The 24,490-nt window shown below is 53.1% G+C and overlaps 2 protein-coding genes across 2 annotated transcripts; one reads left to right on the forward strand and one right to left on the reverse strand.

The window, feature by feature from the left end:
* Positions 1-413: 413 nt before the first annotated feature.
* On the reverse strand, positions 414-14,167 carry Unc45a (unc-45 myosin chaperone A). The gene is made up of 19 exons (XM_051148791.1): positions 13,923-14,167; positions 13,674-13,710; positions 13,190-13,365; positions 11,342-11,434; positions 10,773-10,940; positions 9,278-9,446; positions 8,573-8,743; positions 7,593-7,764; positions 6,290-6,590; positions 5,033-5,127; positions 4,253-4,394; positions 3,806-3,946; positions 3,458-3,585; positions 3,191-3,257; positions 2,667-2,780; positions 2,333-2,448; positions 1,240-1,357; positions 996-1,151; positions 414-858 (listed from the first exon to the last, which is right to left on the reverse strand). Exons 4-19 carry the CDS (start codon positions 11,423-11,425, stop codon positions 601-603), a joined length of 2,400 nt encoding a protein of 799 aa, XP_051004748.1. The 5' UTR covers positions 11,426-11,434; positions 13,190-13,365; positions 13,674-13,710; positions 13,923-14,167; the 3' UTR covers positions 414-600.
* Positions 14,168-16,849: 2,682 nt separating this feature from the next.
* Positions 16,850-18,238, forward strand: Hddc3 (HD domain containing 3). The gene is made up of 4 exons (XM_051149450.1): positions 16,850-16,993; positions 17,283-17,338; positions 17,459-17,699; positions 18,008-18,238. Exons 1-4 carry the CDS (start codon positions 16,882-16,884, stop codon positions 18,136-18,138), a joined length of 540 nt encoding a protein of 179 aa, XP_051005407.1. The 5' UTR covers positions 16,850-16,881; the 3' UTR covers positions 18,139-18,238.
* The last annotated feature ends 6,252 nt before the right edge of the window (positions 18,239-24,490 follow it).

The following is a 24,490-nucleotide window of genomic DNA, read 5'->3' on the forward strand; positions in this document are numbered from 1 at the left end:
AGACAGGGTTACTCTGTGTGTAGCCTTGGCTGTCCTGGACTCACTTTGTAGACCAGGCTGGCCTCAAACTGACAAAGATCCTCCTGCCTCTGCCTTCCGAGTGCTGGGATTACAGGGGTGCACCACCACAAGGGCTGGCTTCCTTCTCTTGCAGAGACAGGATTTTGCAGCACACTTTGCTGATGCCCACGTACTGTTCCTCTGGAGCCTCCCACCCTCAGCAACCCCTGCTACATAACACACACCTCAGTTCCACTCCATTTATTAGCGGGACGTGCCTGCTGGCAGGCTCCAGTGATGCTCACAGCTGGTGAGGATGCTGCTGTGCCCTTCCTTCTTGATGCTGGTAACCCACAGGTTTCAGCTGCGGTGCACTTGCCCCATTCCTAGCTCTACAGTACAGACAGAGGGCCCGTGTGAGTGCTGCCAGGGCAGGGCTGTGTGGCGTGTGATCCCTCAGAACAGAGAACACCAAAGTGCAACTGAGGAGGAGAGGCCAGCATCCAGCATCTGAGTCCTCATTGGCCACGCCGTTCCTGTCCCGGCTCTCTGAGCTGCAGTGGGTGGCGGATGCATGAGCTGTGGGCTCCAGGCCAGTCCTCACTCTCCATCCTGGTTGGGTTGGATGAGGTTATATTCCATGGCTTTCCCCAGACAGGCTGCAGCAGCCCTGGCAACTGGGCCCTCTTCACCCTTGGCCAATACTGACAGGATCTCCAGCACCTCACTCTCCATCAGGGTGCTGGCGATCTCCTTCGAGGCCTCCACCATGTTCAGCACTACCACGGTGCCCCGGTGTTGCAGCTCCTGGTTGGGGCTTAGCAGCAGGGCCTGCAAGATCTCCAGCCAGTGTGTGGTCTGTAAGAAATGGTGCGTGTGAAGACGCAGCCACAGGCTCAACCCCGCCAGAAAACACATCGATAGCCTAGGACCTCCCCCACAGAGCAGCGATACCACTATGTAGGGGTCCTTCCCGACCGAGGGCAGGCACTGACCACTTGTGGGATGCGGCTGCAGAGTGAGGGCCGCATGGAGGTGAGCATGGCCAGGCCGCCAGCAGCAGCTCTCCGCAGCAGCTCATCGTCCTCCCCGCTGTATAGCACCAGCAGCTTCAACCGGTCATTGCCCTGCGCTTCAAAGAGATCCTGCACCTGTGATCAGATGGAGGAAAGGACCGTGCCAGCGGGGCCCGGGGCCATTCGCATCCCTGTCCTGGGGACCAGCTAGACTAACCCTTACCTCTTTGCTCATGGCCAAGTTACACATGCACTCGGTAGCTGCCCGGCGGATCATTTCGTGCTCCTCGAACATGTAGCCCTCAATCATGGGCACAGCCTTCTCCTTCAAGATCTTCTGTCTAGGGGACAAAGTTGCAAGGGTCTGCACGGTCAGAGTCCCCATGTCCATAACCTGCCACGCTCACCCCACGTGGTCCAAAGACCTTCCTGGGCGAGCTATAAACTGCAGGGCCTTCTGGCCGTCTGTGGCTGTTAGGTATGCTGGAGATGATCAGAGCAGGGGGGTTGTGGTGATGGCTCTGCGAGCATCCATCGTTTGAGTGCTGACCTGACCCTGACCGAGCTGCTTGAACTGTTTCACCTAACACTCATATAACCCCGTGAGGCGTGACTCATCTTACTTAATGCTCGCCTTCCTCCACGGTGAAAGTGCAGAGGTGGTTACCCTAACTTTGCCAAAAGGGCTACTGGGCTGGGTGGTGAGTAATGTGTTCGGGGGTCACAATTAGTAAGAACAGATGATACACACTGATTGCTGCTAGGGGCAGGGACCTAGGCACTAAGGGCTTTTGGGTAGGGGTGGGAGGGCTTTTGAGACAGTTTATAGCCCAGCCTGGCTTAGAACTCATAGCACCCTTCCTCCCTTGACCTCTCTTGGCATGAGCCACCACACCCACTCCTGCCTGCTAAAGCCTTTCATATGCATTTTCTCGAGTGAACTCTCCATGCCACCACCTCCGGAGTTACATACTTAGCTCACAGAGGGGAAACTGAGGCAGAATCACTTAAAGACTTATATAGTGAGCCGATGAGTGTCAGCAGCCTGGGGAGAGGAGGAGGAAGTGGAGGCCCCAGAACCTAACCGCTTGGATTCTGTATCTGCTGGCAGATTTGAACCCCAGGCAGTCTGACTGCAGAGCCTGTGGTGTCCTCACCCTATGCCACCCTGGTACCACCCTTGGCGTGACTCTTGCTATGTGCTGCAGAGGAGTCACTGTGAGGCACAAAGAATGACTAGGAACTGTGTTCCAAGCTGTAGAGTGAGCAATCGGGCCTCGCCTAAACCCCCATGCCAAGTTCCCGAGGGACCTCACCGGAGCCTCTCGCTGATCCCTGCCAGGTTCGTCAGGGCCATGAGGGCCTCAAAGTTCTGCAGGCCCGAGCAGCTGAGGTGCAGCAGAGAGACAAGGGGCCGGACCACTTCGTAGATCTGTGACACACATCCCGCCTGTCAGTGCTCGTTGCAGTGGCCCCCCACAACCCCGCTGACCCACAGCAGGGAGCCCACCCGAGACAGTGGTACTCTCTACGGCTGTCCCCTACCTCAAGACTCAGCAAAATTGCCATTTCTCGTTGATACTGAGAGGGAGCCCGGGGTCAGGGGGCATCAGGGTATAAGATGGAAGCAAGGTGCAAGGAGACACGTACCCGCTCCCCAGGAAAGGTCATCTCTGGGTTGGAGGTGATGGTGAGCTTGGCAAGAGCCTGGGCTGCCTTTGTCTGCCCGACATCGGTGCCTTCCAGCGCCAGCGGGAGCAGAGCCTGTCAGAGAGGTCCCAGCCCTGTCAATGCCCAGTCTAGGCCTTAGAGCACAAGGTCCAAGCCATCGCTCCCGACTGCGCCTTCCCACTGTCTCCTTGGGCCTGAGAATGCTCCCTGCTCAGACTCTACCTCACTCTGAGCTCTCTCGTTAAAACTACCCAAACCGCCCTCAACCACCTATTAAGATGCTAACCATGGGTTGCGCTGCGCCCTGGGGCCACAGACGGAAAAGGAGACAAACTTGGGATTTTTTATGGGCTGAGGGACTCTGAGGAGCCTGTCCACATCAGCATCACACTCCACTGGCAGAAGTTCCTGCTGGTCACAGATAGTATCCTCCAAGGCCAGCAGCCACCGAGTCATGTTTTATAGGTGGCTTGAGATGAGGAAGGGGTCAGAAACCAGCTTACCTTGCCCCCTCCCTGGGCAACGACAGTACCTCGATCCTCCACCTCTTCCACCAAAGCCAGGAAGACCCTGCAGGTAGAAGGCATGGTGGGCAGGTGGGGCCCAAGGCTCTGGCAGGCAGGCAGGCAGGCAGGCAGGCAGACAGACATTTCATTCTTAAGCTAAGCCAAGGATACCAGCCAAGCCCCTGTAACTCACAGGGCACAGCATCCACTCCTGTATGCACGCTGCAGGCTGAGACAGGAGTTAGGAGCAGCAAGCTGGCTTACCTGGAGAGTAGCTCCCTGCAGGAGTTCGTCAGCACAGGGCTCTCTGCCTTCACCATACACGTCATGGCAGACACCACACCTGCTGCTAGCAGCTTCTTCACACGTGCCCGCACGAAGCTTGGTTTGTCCTGCAAGAGGAGGAGATTCAGGAGGGGGCCCTGGCTGACCGGATAGGGAAATGTGGGCTCTTTTCATAGCAGAGACTGATGAGCACGGGAGAACCGAGTAGCCATGACGGATCTTGGAAATAGGCAGCTTAAAGGAAAGCTTTCTGATGAGGACCGATTGCCCAGCTCAACTGCCGCCAGCAACGGTCGGGACCCCTAGGCCCTCCCCGCAGACCCGTACCTTGGGGTGCTGCTCAGGAACATGCTGCTTGGCATACTTAGCAAGTTCTACCATCTTGGGGTCAGGCTCTTCGTAGTCGTAGCTGTTGGTGCAGTTGACCAGTGCCGAGGCTACTGCAAAGAGCACTGACCTCTCCTCCGACTGCCGGGAGAGAGGGGCGTTCAGCACAGCAGTCCCAGTGTGGTGCAGCCGAGCTGAGCCTCCGTCCTACCCTCCTGGCCCCACCTGGAACCTAGGGGGACACTAGGAACCTGCCCCAACCCCCGACTCAGAGCTCTCAACCCTGGCTCCTTAACTCAGTCAAGGCAACTGCGTTTCCAGACACTGTAGGCACCTGAGGCCAGGCAGTGCAGCCAGCTCCCCACAAGTGACGCCGGTGAGACCTACCCCTTAAGCTCTTATCCTAGATCCTGCCCCTAGGCTGAGAGCGGGAACCCCCGGAGCTACCCTGCTAAGCTGGAACAGGGCCTTTAGCGCAGCCTCGTCCTCCACAAACTCTTCCTTTACATCGGCGTCAAAGGTGAGGTAAGCCAGGCCTTCCACCGCCCAACGCCGAGTGCCCGCATCAATCTGGTCGTTGCACAGCCACCTAGGGGACATGTATGACAGTAGATGACCATCAGAGGTGTGAAGTGGGAGCCAAGCATGCTGGTACTGTAAACTCAGTACTCAGGGAGGCAGAGGCAGGAGGGTCACAAGTTCAAGGCTAGCCTGGGCTTAGTGATAAGACCCTATCTCAAAACCAAACCAAAACACTAAAGTACAGCAGCAAATAGTGGGGGAAAGAAGGAAAGCCTGGACATAGAGGTGAGCCAGAGGCTTGGGTCTCCCTGTGAGTGAGGATCTAGGAGGATTTGTCTAAGGGAAAGTGGGTCCTGCCTGGGATAGACACCAGGAAACAGGAAGCCCCACCTTCCACCCACACCCTTTAGAAATTACATGTGCGTGCATGCCCCAGAGGATGATGTCAGTGCCCTGCCCTGTCTTACTCCCTCGGAGGAGGATCTCCCTCTGCAGCTGACCCTAGGCTGGCAGTGGGCAAGCCCTGCTGTTCCTTCTATCCCTGCCCCCCCACAGCCAGAGGCCCGTGGGTAACTATACCCAGCTTTTTAATAGGGGTGCCCGGGATTCTAACCCAGGCCCCTCACCCTCTCACCCACCGAGCATCTCTCCAGTTCCACACCCTCTCTTAAGGTCTGTCCCAGAAATGGAGAAATACGAACTCACTTTCGGCACTGCTTGGCCAGTTTGAGCGTAGAGCCTTCAGCAAACTGCTTCATGCTAAAGTCAGTCCCTCCAGCTGACCCGAGCTTACAGAGTCCCTGGAGGAAGAGGACAAGGCCAGTTGTTTGGTGCCTAGGATGGAGGCAATGGCTTGCCTCTCCTACCTGGCCTGAGGTCCCTCCTGGGCGCTCTGTCATGGCTCTTGGAGGACCACGGACATTAATCAACAACCTCCACACGGATGACACATGGACTGTTAGGCAGCAGTCACCCACTGAGGCAGCCACCCTCGTACCCTGAGCCTCTGCCCCTTCTCACTCACTCCCATTCTATACTGAGACATCTTCTGTCCCTGCCCTGTCACACAGAAAGCACTTTGTCCCAGACATAGTGGTTCACACCTAGAACCTTAGCCCTTGGAAGGCAAAGGCAGAATGATCAAAACTTTAAGGCCAGCCTCGGGTCTATAATGAGTTTGGGGCCAGCCTGGGCTACATAAGACCCTGGCTCCAAGGAAAACAAAAAGTACTTTAGCCATGGCCTAAATTCTTACAAGTCAGAAGAAACTCAGGTCTAACTGCCTGTGCTAGCTGCTTTCTTGGTTAACTTTAAACAAGCTGGAGTCATCTAGGAAGAAGGAATATCAGTTGAGGAATTGCCTGCAGCGGGTTAGCCTGTGGTAAGGCCCAGGCCACTGGTGGTTGGTGCCATCTCTGGGAAGGTGGTTCTGAGGTGTACAAGAAAGCAACCTGAGCAAGTCATGAGGAGCAAGGCAGTGAGCAGCGTTCCTTCATGGAATCTGCTTCAGTTCCTGCTTCCAGGTTCCTGCCCCAAGTTCCTGCCCTGCCTTCCCCTTTCGATGTAAGCTGTCATATGAAATAAATCCTTCCTCTCCAAGTTTGTGATGTCTGTCACAGCAATAGAAAACAAACTGGGACAATGGCAAGAGGAGAACCCAACCCTACAATGATGACTACTTCTGGTTCATGGATGCCTAGAGAGGGCCCAAACATACAGTTGTTGCATTTCCATAGGCCTTCCAACCAGCAAGGGGACAGTATGAGGCTCCCTGCAGACACCCTTTGTACCTGGGTCATCTTCAACTTGACCGTTAGCCCTGCAGTGACAGGAGCCAGGCCCACACCTGTAACCCTAGCAAGGTCCTGTGTGTACTTCCACCTCAAGTGCTGAGACTGCCCCCAGAAGACACCAACTGACCAGTACCCAGGTCTGGCTGCCCAGCCAGGCCTCCCACCTCACCACTAGCGCTCTGATGCGGATGCTGTCCCTGTCGCTGGACTTGTAGAGGTCCTTGAGCAGCGAGACACCATTGGCAGTGATGAATGAGGCCCGCTTGGCTTTGCCAGCTGCGTGGATCAGCGCCTCCACCGCCACCAGCTGCTCTTCCTCCCGCTCGGAGGCGCACAGAGCGATCACGCTCTCCATGACACCGCTCAGCTCCAAGGCCCGGTTGCCAGCGTCGCATGGGCCCTGCAGAAGGCAGGACACTGTCTGGATGGCTCGCAGCTTCCCGGCCAGCCCGTGGCCCTCAAACCAGCTCCTAAGGGGCACAGAGTTAGAGCGGTCATGCCAAAGCACACGTAAGGGGCCTCTTCTCCCCACCTCCCCTTAGTGGGTGGGCACTTGGTGCAACTTGGGCAGAAACAGCAAGAAAAGCTGCCAAGGGGGAAGACTTGACCATGCCACCACAGCAGCAATTCCCGATTTCCGTTAACTCCCCTCCGCTTGAGCCTAGCTGGTGACATACCCCCAGACAGGTTATTCTCACACGCATCGCCTTGCCCCATTCCTTTCCTGTACTGCTTTAACTCACCTCACTGAAAGTCACTGTCAGTCACTTCCCCTCAGCTGTCAGCTCCTCAAGGGTGGACTGTCATGGTTAGTTCATGGGTTATAAGAGAAACCCAGTAAGTACCTCACTCATTTGTTGTACGTGACACATTGAGTTGCGGTATCGGCAAATCAACTTGAAACAGTTTTCCTGGTACAGCCACTTTGGAGCGAGCAGGAGGTTTTGGGCCAGACACAGTGGCATACAACTACATGTCCTGGCTACTCTGGAGCTCAGGAGTTCAAGGCCAGCCTGGGCTACATAGCAAGATTCCCATCTCAAAATGATGGGGTCTGGTCACAGATTTGAATGGCTGGTCTGTAGTTGGTGGAACTGTTTGAGAAGGATTAGGAGGTGTGGCCTTGGTGGGGGAGGCGTGTCACCGGGTGAGCTTTGAGGCTCTGAGGTTCTGAGTTACTTCTCTCTCTCTCTCTGCCTACTGGCTGCCATGCTCTCTGCCATGCTGGCTATGAATTCTATTCACCCTCTGAAACTGTAAGACCCCAACAGACTCTTTTTTTTTTTTTTTTTAACTGACTCTTTTATAAGTTGCCTTGGTCACGGTGTCTCTTCACAGCAGTAGAAAAGTAACCAAGACGTGGGGTGGGGGCTCTGGGATGGCTTTAGCTTACTAGTCCTCCCTCCATGCCGAAAGCCAGTCAGCTCTCCCACTGGCACCCCTGGCCGTGGGGGGGAAGCACATTCCCTCACCTGATGTAGCTCTCACAGAGTCGGTGGAAGTTTTCCCTCTCGGCATCACACTTCAGGTCATCGAACAGCTTGCTGAGGAGGATGGAGGCACTCATGCGGCTGTTTGCCGTCACCGTGAGCTCCCCGGCAGCATCCTGCAGGGAGCCCCCCACCTCCAGAATCTTTTTCAGACCTGGAAAGATACCCCATTTAGACAATAGAGCACTGGGGCCAACTCCCTAAAGGTAGAAACATCCCAGGAGGTGCAGAGAAAAGCAAGGACACCTCTCTCAGCCAGGAAGGTCAGAGTTCAAACAGGGCATGGCAAGTGTGAGTCCACAGGGAAGGCAAAAGCGGGGTCAAAGGGTCACTGCAGGGGGCTGCTGGGCAGGGCCCTTGCAAGTCCTTCCTTATCTTTTGGAAAACGAGAAGTGTAAATTGCTATGCTATGATTTAGGTGTCTTTTTCTCTCCAAGCATAGTAGTGACACATATATACTGAGAGAAACTTCAAACAGGCCAGTCAGATGGCTCAGCAGGTAAAGGTGCTTGCCACCAACTTTGACGACCTGAGTTTAATCCCTGGAACCCACATAGTAGAAGGAAAAAGCCAACCTCTGCTTATTTATTATATTATTATTATTGTTGTTGTTGTTGTTGTTTTGTTTTGTTTTGTTTGTTTTTTAAGGCAGAGATCCACCTGCCTCTGCCATGCCCAGCTTCCAACCTCTGCTTGTTTTCCTGACTTCCGCAGAACACAGGTAGGCCACGCACACAAACATGTGCACACGCACAAGCCGAGACATCAAAAGTGACACAGCCTTTCTACTGGCCTTCTTAAGGACTATACGATGTACATGCATTTGTACACTCACACACATGACACACACAGGTGGGTCTCAGAGCTCCTCACAGGGGCTCCCAGGGCCACAGGAGGACAGCTCGGGACAGCACATCTTGTCACTTCTACAGAAGCAAGTTTTCTAAACTGCTCCACCTTACCTTGATCGATGACCCAGAGTGTGAGGCTATTGTTGGGGTCCTTCGGAGATTTCCGGGGTACCATTTTAATGAGGAGGGTCAAGGCATTGTCACGTCCTTGGCCGGAGACCCCCGCCTCAGTCAATAGCTCTAAGAGGTTACTGATGAGGACCTTGAGCTCCCGGGCAGGATCTGGCAACAGTACACACTAGTGATCAATGTCCGAGACACTATGGGTTCAGTCTTCCACACAAAGACAAAACAGCACAACAGGAAAAGTTACATTAGTGGGCTCTACTGTGACCCAGCCCTGTGTGACTATTGAACTCCTCAAGAGACAGAGAGAGCCGGACAAAGGAGGCTTCCCCGCTGGGTTCTGAGCTGAGCCCAGCTTTCTCCTCACCACCTTGGTTATTAGATTCCAAAGGAAAATCTGGGGAGGGGGGCAGAGACACAAACCTATGACGTCAGTACTTGGGAGACTGAGGCAAACAGATTGAGAGTCGAAGAGCTACATGGCAAGTTCTAAGCCAGCCTCACTTCCACAGGGAGATTTTGTCTCAGCAAAACGAAACAAAAACTCTAGGGTACCCTATCACCACTAGGCCACATCCCTGAACAACCTGGAGCTGCAAACCTCATCCTCAAAGACTGGCTGGGCGGGTCCAGCCTCCTCTACCCCTCCAGGACAAAACCATCTGAAGGCCCAGACCTGCTTCCACTCACCCACGATGATGGCGCCTTCTTTGCCTCGGAAGCCTTTCTTGACGCCTTCCTTGAGGGCATCAAACATCACCTGCAGCAGTTGGCAGGCTGCCAGCGACACGGCCTGGTTTTCAACACCCAGGATGGAGACTACTCTCCGCGTTCCCAGGACACTCAGGGTGGCCACTGTCTAGGGTGGAACAGATGGACAGAGCTCTGGTTGGTAAAGGGCGACGACGCTGATGCCTAACGGTAAGTCAGTGAGCTTGGCCGGAAAGGGAGCAAACACCTGGGTGAAAAGGAAAGTAGGTCTGTCTCATGGTGTGACCTGGGGTCAAGCCATGCTTCCTGGTAGAAAAGATCTAAAGAAAGCATCCCATTTTGGTAGTGGTGGCATCATTTGCAAGCCCAGACAGAGACCGGATAGCAGCTAGTTCTAGGATAGCCAAGGCCACATATTGAGACAGTGGCTGAAAATGAGGAGGAGGAGGAACAGGAGGAAGAAGAAGAGGGGGAGGAGGAGGGGGAGAGGAGGAGGAGGAAGAGAAGGAGACATTCCAGAGCTCTCTATAGCTCAAGAGAAGACAGCCCCAGGAGTGGCTATTTGGTCTCATGTCTCCTCCAGAAGGAAGCGCACCTCAGACAGAGTCTCCTGATTTGATGCCAGCTCCTTCCCAAACCCAGAACTGAGGTCTGTATACCCCTGAGGGTGTGACCATGCCTGGGCAGACCTGCAAGGCCTCTCCAGCTCTCTCTGGTAAGCCCAAGAACCCAGGAGGCCTGGTGAGCTCATCCCAGCTCCCACAAACCTGTGTGAGCTAGAGCTTGCTATGGGACAGCACGCTTTGACTATTGGTAATATGGTCCAGGCTTGGCCTCAGTGGAGTTCACTGACAATGTCACCGTCTACCCTTCTTGGGACTGGAGCTTCCTCTAAAAGCAATGAAGGAGCCCAGCATGGCAGCACATGCTGCCGTCCCAGAGGGGCCATGAGTTCAGGGCACCTAGACTCTGTAAGAGGACCCTGACTCTAAATATATGCATCTATACACATAAAAACATACTCATCAACCAGAGACCAAGTCCCTATCTCCTGGGTCCAGCCAGCACAGGCAAGGCCGCGGGCCATTCCTGCCACACTGTCTGTACCAGGACAACAGTCCATGTTGCTCATCAGGTCACTGTCTCTAAGGCTGTTGATGACATCACTGTTATCTCTCCTCTCCAGAGGAAAAGGAGAGCCCGACGCTTAGAACACAGACAAAGCCCCTTTCTGAGAAGCCTGGGTGGCCCAGTGACCAGGTATCCCTGTAAAGTGGCTTTGAGAGAGTGATGCTCAGGGTGTGAGGGGGCTACGTTTGTCCTTTCTGGCCCTACTCCATCCTACGGTGTGTGAGTCCCCTCTAGCTGTGTATCTCCCATCTCCGCTCTAGGCTGTTTTGGGAACAAGAGGAGGAATGGAAAAGGTAGGTGGGGAATTAATGGGCAGACACACAGCCCTCTCCACACCACCTACCCGTGACTGGTGCTCGGAGCAAATGCCAACCAGTGTGCGCAGGGCGGCCAGCATGAGGTCCGTCTCTCCCGTGTCCAGCAGCTGCTGCAAGAGCTGAACTCCATTGCTCCGGAAGATCTTCTCGGCTCCAGCATCCTCTCGGGCCAGTACCACAAGGTTCTGAGAAGCCTACGGCAAAGGAAGCGCGCATTCGGATGTGGACACTGCAAACATCCAAGGGCAGGGCTAGCCCTGAGCTCTGGACCCCACCACTTCTCCTTAGCATCTGAGAGGTGCCAGCCGTAAACTCAACCTCGTGGGACTTCAGCTCCCCTCTCCTTGGGTAGAAAGGACAGCTATGGTTAGAGCAGGGTCCCCAGCAGGGCTTCGAGAGCAAGGACAGCACCTCAGTCACACTGTACGCCACCTCCTGGTTCCAAAGTGGCCACCAAGGTGCTCTGTAAACACTACTTCCTTGCTTCACTCTAAAGACCCAATCCCCAAGCGTCCGAGGCACGACCTGAGGCCCACACTGGTGAGCATAGGGGTGTGTGCGCAGGAGCTCTAATGGCCCACTGCAGGACCCGTACCTTCTGCTTCTTCTCTGTGCCTTTCTCTTTGGGGTCCAAGAGTATCTGAAACATCTGTTCTACTTTGGCATCTGTCGAGGACATGTACCGCACCTGTGACAAGGCGACAAAGCACAGACTAAATCTCCTTTCTTCATCAGACATCTTGTCTTTCCTATGAGTTCTCCCTGGCTCTCCTCCCTGGGAGGCTCAGAAGCTCAGAGTCAACAGCTAGCAACCACGGCAGGCAGGAACAGACTTGCCAGGCATCTCCTCTTAAACTTCCCGGGGCTGTTTTGCTCTCTGAACTACGTCCTGCTTGGGCAACAGGGCCTGCTGATGCTGAAGGAAGAGCCTCCGGAAGAGGAGGCATCTTGTTAGGCACGAGGAAACCCACTCCCAGTAGGGTCAGTTATGCTACAGCCGTACAGCACAAACACGCTGCTGTGGCACTGTACTTGATGGCTTACAAGAGGCCAAGAAGCCTGTGAGGAAGCTGCTAACGTGCTGTTTGATGCTGTGTGTGTGTGTGTGTGTGTGTGTGTGTGTGTGTGTTAAATCAAAGTATTTTTTTGGAAAGCCTTTTTACTTCCATTCTTTTCTTCTTTTCTTTCTTTCTTTTTGTTTTTTGGTTTTTGGTTTTTGGTTTTTTGAGACAGGGTTTCTCTGTGTAGCCCTGGCTGTTCTGGACTTGCTTTGTAGACCAGGCTGACCTGCCTCTGCCTCCTGAGCACTGGATTAAAGCCGTGCGCCACCATGCCCGGCTCCATTTTCTTTTTCCAATGTTATCATTTTGATAAGTACAATACACACACAAGCACACTTTCGCTCTCTCTTTTTAAATGTAGATCAAGCTGGTCTTGAACTCACAGAGATCCACCTGCCTCTGACTCCCAAGTATTGGGATTAAAGGTGTACACCACCGCTGCCTGGCTTTTAACAGGTTTTTTAATGTACAACTTTAATATTTTTCATTGTACTTACGCTTATTTACCCAAATGTGCCCAGACATGATGTACTGCAAGGATTGCTAGCTCAGGGATGGAGCTGTATGTATCACTGCGTATTCTGCTTTTCCATCACCAAACAGAAGAACCCCAGCAGGGATCTTAGAAAGGACAGCATTGACCTAGTCTGTTTAGTTTTTCTCTCCTTGCTGGGCATTTAGGCAAGTTCCAAGTTTCTCTTACTATAAACAAGACTAAAATAAAAGCCAGATGCCTGAAACTCCAACACTTGGGAGGTGTAGGCAGGAAGTCAAGGCCATCCACAGGTACACTGCAAATCCAGGACCAGCCTGGGTCTCATAAGACCCCTCTCTAAAAGAAGCAAAACCAGAAATATGTTTCGGAGCCAGATGCGGTGGCACATGCCTGTAATCCCAGCTCTCCAGAAGCAGAGGCAGGTGGATCTCTGTGAGTTCGAGGCCAACCTGGTCTACAAAGTGAGACCAAGACAGCCAAGGCTACACAGAGAAACTCTGTCTTGAAGAACAACAACAAAATGTTATTGGAAGCAGGAGCATCAGAGGTTCAAGGCCAGCTTCAGGTATGTAGTGAGTCTCAGGTCAATCTGAGCTAACAAGATCACCAGCTGTTCCATTTACAACTTCGACGTGCCGGCCTAAGGGGAGTCACACCAATTCACACCTCCCTCCTGTGGCTGGAAGAGCCTACACACACACAGCCACACCCTTTACATATCTGCCTCACTCTCTGCCATGGGTAGAAACTTTTACATACACCAAACAACCATGCTTTTAGTTTGATTTCCTCCAACGGGCTGAGCTCTGTTAATGTCTGGAACACTGTGCCCACACTCTTGACCCAGACCCAGGCAGTGACCAACTTCTCTTGGTCTTTCACATACCTTCTCCTGAATCTGGCCCCCAATGTTCCTCAGGGACTCCTGGAAAACTTTGTTCTTCGGTTCTAGGCTCACACATCTCTTCAGGTCAAGGACGGCCTGGTCTAGGCGGCCCAACTTCTCGAGGGCTTGGCTTCGGCGATAAAGCGCTTTGACGTCCCCACCGTCCTTTTCAATGGCTGAGCACAAACAGGAGCTCTGTCAGCACCCATGAGGCCACCGTCTCCAGGCAAGAGCAGGAGGGAAAGATCTTGAGGGGCCAGAGGAAGGTGGGGGGTTACGAATGTGGTGCTCGGTGCTTCAGCCTCAGAAAAGGTGAGGGCAGCTGCAGAAAAGGAAAGGCCGAAGACGTGGGAAAGCAAGTAGAAAGAGGAGTGTCTGGGACCAAGGGAGGAGGAGAAAGAAAGAGATGGCCCGGTGGTCCCAGAGTCCTTGCCCACCAAAGAAGACCCATAACTCCATGCGAGGGCCCACACACCCTCCCTACCTTTAGATGCCTCCGATTCTGCTTTATTGTAATCTTCCTGTAAGAGAAAGGTGGGGAGCCTGAGAGGAACTAATAGAGTAGCAAAGGCACCCTTGGTCTCCTGAGCCACCCGATCCCCCACCACTGATGCCCAAAAACCTCTGGCAAGTGCGTTGGCAAGGAAATGCCCAGCTGGTGCGCAAACAGCGGCGGCTATGGGCAATCCCAGGCCCAGGTAGAACCAGGTTAGAGCAACCCGACCCCCCTCACCAGCTTGAGGTGGCAAGCAGCCCGGTTCCGGTGCAGAATGGCCTGGTCCTGGGGCGTCGCACCGAGACTCAGGGCCTGGGTGTAGGCGGTCAGCGCTCCCTCGTAATCTCCGCATTTGAACAGTTCGTTGCCCTCCTTCCGCAGCTGCTCGGCGGGGCTGGCCTGTGGAGAGAAAGGCGGTGGGCATAGCAGCGTGGCTGGGAGAGGAGTCGTGGGCGAGCGCCTTGGAGGGCTAGAAGAAGGCGACCGCGGCCAGGTGAGAAGGCGCATGTGCGAAGGGGAGATGCCATTGGAGGATCATTACACACCCCAGGGACGGAAGGTCGGGGCTCGGGGGTTCCAGGAGCACTCACAGTCATTATGAAGCCAAGCTCCAGGGGCAGCGCAGGCGCAGCCTCCGGAGCAAAGGTGAGCCTGGGCTGGGGAAGACGCCGATGGCTGCCCCGCCCCAGCTAGGCGTCAGAGTTACGCTAAAGAAGGCGAGGCCAAGAAAGAAGAGGTTGCGTCTGTGTAGGGGCGGGGTGCTCGGCCGCGTTGCGCCTGCGCAGGAAGGACGCTTCAGCCGCTCCTAATCTATTCCTACTGGGACCTGTAGAGGGCGCGCGGTGGAAGCCCGAAAGGAAAGACGGCGGCCACTAGAGTTCAGTCTTTCTCTCTGTCCCCGACCACGGCAGAAGTGCACGAAATCTGCGGTCATCAGTGCCATCAGCAGTAGACTGTAGAGGCCCAGTGCTAGGAGCGGGCCTGGCCCCCTGTGGGAGAGAGGAGAAAGCAAGATCGTACGCTGGCTGCGACAAGTCAGGGCTTACAAAGCCCAGCAAGTCCGGGGAAAGCACGTGATTAATACAGAGTGTATGCACATATTGTGCAAACATTTGGGAGTTTGCAAGTACCTTAAAGACAAGCGCGGTTAGATTCAGAATTAAACACCCTACTACAATGTGTCCATGGACTACAAGATCCTCTCTACTGACACAGTCCAAACCGCTCAGTAACAAGCCTCCCGCAGCCGAGTTCAAAACCAGAGCCCAAGACAGACACTGAAGCATCCCGTCAGTGGCGTGTGCATCTGGGACTGGAGTTCTCACCTGAAGATGGGTGGGGGCTGGAGAGTAGACAAGTTTACTTGGTAAAGGCCCTCAAATTCATCCAGGGTACAGCAGGAAGCCCCGGCAGCCTGCAGGTGGCAACAGTAGGCTTCCTCGGGAGTATCAGAGAGGCGAGGACAGAAGAAACCGGGGTAGTGGCGGCCTTCGGCGTCCCGTGTGGTCTGGCACAAATGGGGGTGGTGAGCCAGTGCTGGGGAGAAGCAAGAAGTTTATAGAGGCGGGGGGTGGGAGGTGGGGGAGGATTATTCACATTCCCTCCACCCTATTCAAAGTGCAAAATGAGATCCAGGTCTCTCCCGGAAGAGGAGCGGAAGCTTCACCCGTCACCATCAGCTTGCTCTCCCAGTAGTCCAAATCCCCCTCAGAGGATAGGGGAAGTATTGTACCTGATAGGTCGGTTGGCTGGGCAAGGTTTGTCCAACTGAAAAGTAGCCCCACACACAGGCCTGTCAGGAGAGACCCTGGGCTCCTTCGCTGGGGGCCCATGAGAAGTCACCTTTGCCTCAGTCTCAGTCCTAGGAATCCAGTGTGTGTCCTAAGCCATGGCCACAGGCAATATGGAGCCTGAAATTAATGTCCCAAGACTCGCGGGGGTGGAAAAGTTCTCCATCACAGGCTTCTAGGGAGACAGTGAGTGACTGGATTCCTACTGTCTGCTGGGAAATGTGAGGCCTTTGGCTCCAAATTGCCTACGATTTCCTAAGCAGAAGAAAGGAAATGCTCAGAGGGTAGGATTGCTAGGAGAGAGAGGGAGAGGGAGAGGGGGGGGGGAGACGTTGAGCCATTCTTCCCTTTGGGGAGATCCCAAGGTCTTGCTGACTTACCCCTCATACTTCAGAGCTGCCAACACTGAGGCAGGGGGTTTCCCCAGAAGACCCAGCGCTCACTGGCAAGTAAAGAGTGAAGTGTTATTCCAGCCGACCCACGTTACACAGCATTATGCTCCTGAGCCGACAGGGATGAGACGCACAGCAGAAGGCTGGGAGCTGAAGCAGGCTCCCTTACAGTACAAGAGACCAGTGCAAACGTTTCTGTAGCAACAGTGCTGCCTCCCAGGAGCCCAATCTGAAGCAGTTAGGCAGGCAGGACCCAATTCTCTAGGGCCCAACTGGAAGGTTCAGATGCCCATGGTAACAGGGACTGGCCCTGTGGGGAGAACTATGTTTGGAGCACTTTGAGAATGTTCTGGGTGCTGACAGGAGGTAGATCTCCCCTTTCTCCTGGAAGTAGCTATCTCTGACTCCCAGGCCAGATGAAATGGGCTTTCTCCACTGTCCCTTGGCCACCTGGGCCTTCCTGCTCCACACTCAGTATTCCCTGAAGCCATCATGTTGTTCTTGCTTTATCTCCCTTTTCTGTACAGACTGCTGGTTCTCAGAGCAGAGTGCGCTGTACCAGCCGCTGTGATTGCTAAAGGCGTTTTTCTGTGCCCGGGACCTCAGCCTTTCCGGAACCTCTATTGAGACCGGGTAAAGCGCTTGCTGCACAAGGACGTTAACCCAACAGCCTGATAAAAAGCTTGGGGTGACAACCTGTGCTTGCTGTGCTGGTGAGGCGGAGACAGGAAAATCTGTGCAACTCCTTGGGTAGCAAGTCTTGCTAAACACCTGGGCTACAGGTTCAAGGAGAGACCTTGTCTCCAGAACTAAGGTGGAGCCCAATAGCCTCTCCACGCCACACGCAAGCCGCAAGCGCACACATGCATGTCATGCGAGCTGGTGCGTGCATCCCTGAGGAGAATAAATTACAGCTTGTTAGAATTAGCTTGGGTCTCCGAGCCTCCGATGCGCCAGAGGGCGCTGTAGGAGATCCGTTCGGACTCAAGCTTCAGTCCCTCGTGCCACCGCGCGATGGGCTCGGAGGCAGCTCAGCTGCTGGAGGCTGCTGACTTCGCCGCTCACAAACACCGACAGCAGCGACGGAAAGATCCCGAAGGGACTCCCTACATCAATCACCCCATCGGTGGGCGCGCCGGTTGGGAAGCAGTTCTCGCGGCGCGTGGCGGGTGGGGACTTTCTGGGACGGGAACACCAAGGGTGCATAAATTATTGAGCGCCTACCTTGAGTCCCAAGCTTTGTGTCAAGCACTTTTTATGCGTTGTGCGTGTAAGCCTCACCCGGGGCAGTAGGCAGGATTGTCCCCTTAGTATAGTCTGTATTCCAAGAAGGTAAGGGACTTCCCAAGGTCACCCAGCTGGTGAGGTACTACATCTGGCTTCCTCTAGTCTGACTTCTGCTTTGCCCCTGTCAGGTGTAGCCCGGATCCTAACCCATGAGGCGGGAGTCACTGACATTGTGGTATTACAGGTAACTTTACCCTTCACTGCTAGGGGGCCGGTGTGGGGGAGATCAAGAATACTGTTGAACAACGGGGCGCCCTTTAGCTGGTAGGCTGCTACCACTAACCGAATGGGAGCCTATCCCCAGGCCGCCCTGCTCCACGACACCGTAGAAGACACAGACACTACCCTGGATGAGGTTGAGCTGCACTTTGGAGCACAGGTTCGGCGCTTGGTGGAGGAGGTAACAGATGACAAGACTCTACCCAAACTGGAAAGAAAGCGGCTACAGGTGGAACACGCACCCCACAGCAGCCCAGGGGCCAAACTGGTGAAGCTGGCAGACAAGCTGTACAATTTGAGGGACCTGAATCGCTGCACCCCTAGAGGTACGCTTCCCTCCTGGCTATGAGGGGAGGGGGAAGAGAGGTTCCGCTTCTGAAAAAACAGGTTGGTCTAGTTCCCAGAAATAAGGGGGGAGGGGCGGGGGAGTGCTCTTAATGCCTCAGACTAAACCTCCTAGAACAATCTTCTACCATAAGGTGGGAACAGAGTTGCTGGGTCAGGGAGAAACTGTCAGATCAGGCCATTGCAGCTCATCTTATCGCCTTGTGCCAAAGCACGCCGGGAAACGGGCAAAAGACAATGCCGGAGTTGGCATCACGCGATCAGGTTTCCTCTCCCCACTCATGTGCAGGATGGTCAGAAGATCGAGTCCAGGAATATTTCGAGTGGGCAGCACAGGTGGTGAAGGGACTTCTGGGAACGAACCAGCAACTGGAAGAGGCACTTAAACAGCTGTTCCTGGAGCGAGGCCTGACTCTTTGAATGGTGCTTGGTGCAGTCCTGTGGCATGGTTCCAGCAAGGCCCAGATGAGATGGGATTCTTACCGCAGCATTTCAGAACCCCCTCATTTCTCACATTCCTTCTCAGCGGAGCCCAAATACGGAAATCGGCGCGTGCGCGCATACACTCCCAGCCTTTTCCCAAGTCTTGAGTCTGTTTGCTATTTTGCACGGTGGGACTTCTGGCCCCTAAGGGACTTAAGATCGCATAAGCATTGGATTAAAATGTGTGGAAAATAAAGCACTTAGGGTAAAGGCTCACATGGCTGGTCCTCCTTCCCTGGTCCCCTGAGGCTTCACATGCTAGATACTAATTTCCAACTATTGCCCCTTCTATCGGCTCTTTTGGGTTAAGAGCATCAACGCTTGGAGCGTGGCACCCTTATCACAGCACTGGCTTGTGTCCTTATGAAGGTCAGATGATGCAGAAGAGGAATCTGGAAAGTTCCTTGACGGTAGTTGGGATGGCAGATAGGTATACTGGGAAGGAATGCAATCACTTTACTGGCAACTGGCTGGGAAGGAGAGACATCCCAGTAACGTGAAAAGTCCTAGAAAACCTCAGTTACCCAACACCAACTGCAGCGGGTGCTCAGTTATTCATAGCCTATGACCCTAAAACATTGCTGGCTTCCTGGGTTGCTAAGCAGCAAGAGGTTCCGGGGTACTCGGAAGTGGCCCTGACGTTGCCCCGCCCTTGGAGGTGGGTGGAGTCTCGAGGAGGCACAATGCCTCCCAGTTAACTTTTTAATTATTACTATTATTTTGTTTTGTTTTTCAAGACAGGGTTTCTCTGTGTAGCTTTAGCTGTTCTGGACTCTATGACCAGGCTGGCCTCGAACTCACAGAGATCCGCCTGTCTCTGCCTCCCGTTTTTTAGTTTTTTGTTTCGGGGGTGAGGCGTAATGGCCCATAAACTGCTGACGATATTTCTTTTTTTGGTTATATTTTTGTGTTTGTGTGTGCACGCGCAGTTGAACCACAGTGTGGGTGTGGCAATCAGACGACAACTTGAGGGGAGTTGAGTTTCCGCCCTTCATCTGTGGTTCTGGGATATAGAACCCAGTTCATTAGGTTTGGCGGGCTGGTATCTTTAACCACTGAGTTATCTCGCCTTCACCAGCTTCTTTTTATTTATTTAATTTGGAGAGGGAAAGGGTCTCAAGCAGCCAATCAACAATCCTCCTGCCTCTGCTGGGGTTACACAAAGCTCAACCGTACCCGGGCTCCCCTTAAGGCTTCTCAACTCTCATCAGCCATGCAAAAATCTGTACAGTTTTTACACTGAAGCTAATGTTGAGCTGCACTGAATTTCCCAGCAAAGCAGTTTGCCTGACCACATGTACACACTCCCCACACTACAGGGCGGTCATTCCTCAACCTTTTCTGGCTCGGTTTTTTGTTTGTTTTTGTTTTTGTTTTCCCCCAATACAGGGTGTCTCTGTGTAGCCTTGGCTGTCCTGTTCTCCCTTTGTAGACCAGGCTGGCCTCGAACTCACAGCGATCCGCCTGCTTCTGGCTCCCAAGTGCTGGGATTAAAAGCCTGCGCCACCACAGCCCAGTCTGGCTCTTACTCTAAGCCTGTTGGCCTCCCAAGGCTGGTCCTTCCTGCTTGACTGTTGCCCTCGGAGCGGCGTGCATCAGTCTTTTATGCTTCTTTAGTCTGGCTGCTTTCTGCTCACGTGGTTATCTTCGGCTGTTCGGTCGCCCTCCCCCCACCCCCACAGTATCTCTAAGAGACAAGCCTGGGTGTTCATTTTTAGGCTCCGATGTTCAGAGCAAACAGGAAAGAGGCAGATTGGGGCCCATAGGAGCATTTGGGTTTTCTGCTTTCCTTTCTTTGAACCTTTGGGAGGGACATAATTTATCTCCTGGGCACAGTGAGCTTCATTACTTTGGACCATACCTTTTTTTTTTTTTTGAAAGCTCAGTGACGTTGACCGAAGAGTCAGGGTGTTGCTTCTCGTGCTGTTCTACAGAGCATGAAAATGTATGAAGACATTCTGTCCCGTGGCTGCTGGCCAGAGCTGCCAGAACCACCTCTGCCTGAAGGAAGCTTTCCCCTGAGCCCAGCACAGATTCTTCCTTCCCCAGGGTAAACTAACTTGCCTCTTTCTCCACACACCCCTACCCCTACTCTCTCTCACACACACACACACACACACACACACACACACACACACACACACACACACACACGGCACCCACGCCCACTAGAGGGAACCCTGTAGAACCTAATCACCTCTCATGGGTCTCACCTCCTAAGAGTATCTCTCTGAACTTGAGGGACACACACATTCAAACTATAGTATGCAACGTTTAGAGAGACCAAGTGTTTCCTCCTGCAAGGGACTTTCTGGCCCACTGCCATCTCTAATCTCCCACTGTGTTACATTGCCCACCAGCCTTCCTTGGGCTTCCTGTGTGCACACTTACCCTAACTATTCAGGGAGGTCCATAGTCAGGTGCAGAGACAGACCTGGCTGCTCCAAGCAACTCTTAGGATTTGAATTTTACTTTCCACTGGTTCTAAACAAAACTGGCTTGCTGGATGATCCATCCAGTCTCTCTCCCGCCCAATCTCTGTGTGAAACTTGACTTTTATGCACATTTTCATCAGGAAAGATGATTTTTCAGAGACACCCCCCACCCCCAGCGGAACTGCAAGCCTCAACCTCCACTACATAATTTATTCTTCTTCCTCTTTGTGTTGGGGGAGGGGGGACACGGAAGGCAGTTTAGTTTGACAGCCAGTGCCTTTTTGTTTGTTTGAGATAGAGTCTCCGTGTTGCGTAAGCTGCTTCTAAACTCCTAGGCTCAACAGACTCCCGCGCATCTGCCTCCAGAGTAGGTGGATCATAAGTGCCTGGTTTCACGGGGACCGTTTAACTAGCTGTGACAGCAAGCTAAACAGTTCCAGTGCAGGCTAGAGATGCTCTGTCCAGGAATTCCTGCCTCCCTTCATACCCTGGGGCAGGCAGATCTCCAACCCTGTCTAGGCCTGGCTCCCCCTACAAGCCAATGAAGCTTCTCACCTCTGCCTGCCTTTCTCTGTCCCCAGCTAGCCACTTCCTCTTCGTGGAATCGGCTGTGTCTCAGTGAGGAAGTTCTTCCCCTTCTGAGGAATGAGGTTGTTTTGTGTATCCTGGTTCCACAGCAGATTGTTAGCCTCACACAGCCAAGTCCTCATTGCTGGGGCTCTGCAGACAAGCGCTGCTGCTGCTGCTTGCTTTAAATAGTCTGCACTCACTGGGTTGATACTAAGAACAATTTGAGTCAGGAATGCTGGTGTACCTGTAATCCCCAGCACTTGGGAGGCAAGAGGCTGGTGGTGGATCTCTGTGGGTTTGAGGCCAGCCTGATCTACAAAGCAAATCTAGGACAGTCAGAGCTGTTACACAGAGAAACCCTGTCTTAAACAAACAAACAAATAATGCTGGGTGGTGGTGGTGCATACCTTTAATCCCAGCACTCGGGGGTGGGTGGGGGGTGGGTGGGTGTGAGGGTGGGGCAGAGGCAGGTGGATCACTGTGAGTTCCAGGCCAGCCTGGTCTACAAAGCAAGTCCAGGACAGTCAAGGCTACACAGAGAAACCCTGCCTCATAAAACCAAAAGCAAACCAAAACAAACAAAAAAACAGAGCAAAACAAACAAAGGAAATTCTTTGGCCTTTACTCCCAGAGATTGGTTCAGGCTGTTCCAGGAATTGGTTTCTTTCCTCCTGTGCTCTCCAGCAAGCTTTTCTTTTCTTTTTTAATTAATTTATTCAGATTATAACTCAACTGTTATGCCATCACTTGTACCCTCCCATTCCACTTTCGTTACTTGATCTAGTTACAATGGCTCTGCCCCACACATCACCGCAGCCCTAGCCTGCATTCTCCAGAAGCAATTCTGCTGGCTGGACAATTTGAACAGTACTGCTCTAAGTACTATTTAAATATGTGAACACCAGCAGGGCATGATGGTGCACACTTGTGAGCCCAACATGTGGGCAGCATAGGCAGGCAAGCACATTACAAATTCTAGGCCAAAGTTCTATGGCAAGTCTGCATCAGCCAGGGATACACTGCAAGACACCACCACCCCCACACACACCAAAGTGTGTGCATATGATGGCTATTTGTTTCGTCAAAGAACTTCACTGCCCATCTAAGACCTCCAAGGAGCATCCTTTGTTCTGCTAATCCCCAGGGGTTCACGGTTTCCCCTATCCTTCGGTTACAAACCATCGACTAGCCAGTAACACTTGCTGTGGCAGAGGCTTCCTAGTCTTTCCTGCCATGTTTATGCTCGTACTGTGGAGCTAAGTGCGTCCCACTCCTTATTCCTTTCACTGAAACACAGGAGTCCACGTGGCCCGAGCCTGGCTGCACAGACTCTGGAGGCCCAGCAAGAACTCAGCCCTGTCACTACTGGATCTTTGGGTACTGCCGAGCAGACCCTAGGGACAGTCTCTGAGGTGTCAGCTTTTCTCTCACAGGGATTGTACACACTGGAGACACTTTCCCACCCATGCAGCTGTATTTTAACCTGTTTCCTATAGCATGCTTTCAAGATTTTTGTGGCAAAACCTAGTTTTTAAAAATCTTTACCCCACTGTGTTTGTTTTTTGATTTTTCGAGACAGGGTCTCTGTGTAGCCTTGGCTGTCCTGGACTCGCTTTGTAGACCAGGCTGGCCTCGAACTCAGAGCAATCCACCAGCCTCTGCCTCCCAAGTACTGGGATTAAAGGCGTGGCCCCCTGCCCCACCCTCCCCCCCCATTGTGTTTTAAAGTGTCACGTTATGTCTAGAAAAGACCTTCCCACATCAGATATACAGGTATTTTTTTCTTGCCAGGTGTAATGGCACACGTCTTTTATAGCAGCGTTCAGGAGGCAGAGGCAGATGGGGCCTGTGACTTCCAGCCAGCTGGGTCTACATAGTGAGGTCAAGGACAGCAGAGCTACATAGTGAGGCTCACACACATCAAACTACATACATCATACATACGTTTCTTGAATAATTTTATTTTCTTTTGCTTTTCCCCTCTAGCCCCAGTGTTTTGTAAACTGAGGTAGCGTTCTAACAGACGGCTAGTTGCCTCAAAGCACTATTTATGAAATAATCCATGCCCCCGTCCCCTGCACTTGAAATCATATACTAAATTTCTGTGTGCCTAGGTCTGTCTGAATTCTCCATATTGGCCCATCAGTGTGTCTGATCTATCAATCACGGTGACTGAATTCACTTTGGCGGAGTCCAAGTCCCCTGAGAACTCTGTTAAGATAAGTGCCCTCCTGGGGCATGGTGGCACACGCCTTTAATTCCAGCACTCGGGAGGCAGAGGCAGGCGGATCACTGTGAGTTTGAGGTCATCCTGGTCTACAACGTGAGTCCAGAACAGCCAAGGCTCCACAGAGAAACCCTGCCTAAAAAAAAAAAAAAAAAAAAGAATAGTGCCCTTTGCCCACCGTAGTGTCACCACTGCCATTCAGAAGTACTTCCTGGCCTCATTCACTCTTCTAGACAAATGTCAGAACTTGCAGAATTCCAAGAAGTATCCAATCTCATGGGAATTATATCGATTTTATGGGCTGATTTGGGGAGAATCAGTCTTTACACGGCAACTCACAGAATGCCTTGCTGGGCCTTCTTGACACAGGTTTCTTAGGTAGCTCATGGTTTAAAATCAGTGGCAATTGTAATTCTTCTTCGTCTCCGTCTGCTGTATGCGTTAGTGATACTGGGACACTCTGAATCACAGCACTCCCCCAGCTAGTGCCTGGCTCTCGGGAGAACGCCTGCACTGTTCTATTCTTTAGGTGACAGAGCCCTGTATCTAGGCTGCGGTGCTTCTTTCTAGCCTTGGCTTACTAAGTTTCCATACGGGATGGAGTTTCACTTTTACCAACTCTCTTTTTGTCACTTACAGATACATTCTCTGTTAAGTGAAGATAAAATGAAGGCTTATTGAAGCATATAGCCTCTTAATTTTGTCTCCGTCTCCCTAGCCCACACACTGGGAGGGTACCTTCTGCAGATGCACCAATGATAAACCTTCTCAACCTGCCGCTGGGCCCAGCGCAGATGCTGGGAAGCAAGATGCCCAGGCACAGGGGTCTTGGAAGCTGTTTCCCTGCTCGGAAAGGAGCTCTGCCAGGAACCGCACAATGGGAGCTTGTGGGGAGAGTGGTGTGTGAGCTAAAGAAGCACGCCCCACTCTTGCTGCAAACCAACACCAAGTGACCAGCTTAGAACCAGTGTGGGGGGTACCTGGAGTCTTCTATGGCCTCCAGCCTTTAGAGTCTCGGTGATACTCTTCCTGCCACCGAGCAGGCCCGAGCCAGTGC

Source organism: Acomys russatus, chromosome 7, assembly GCF_903995435.1.
Source record: "Acomys russatus chromosome 7, mAcoRus1.1, whole genome shotgun sequence".
NCBI lineage: Eukaryota > Metazoa > Chordata > Mammalia > Rodentia > Muridae > Acomys > Acomys russatus.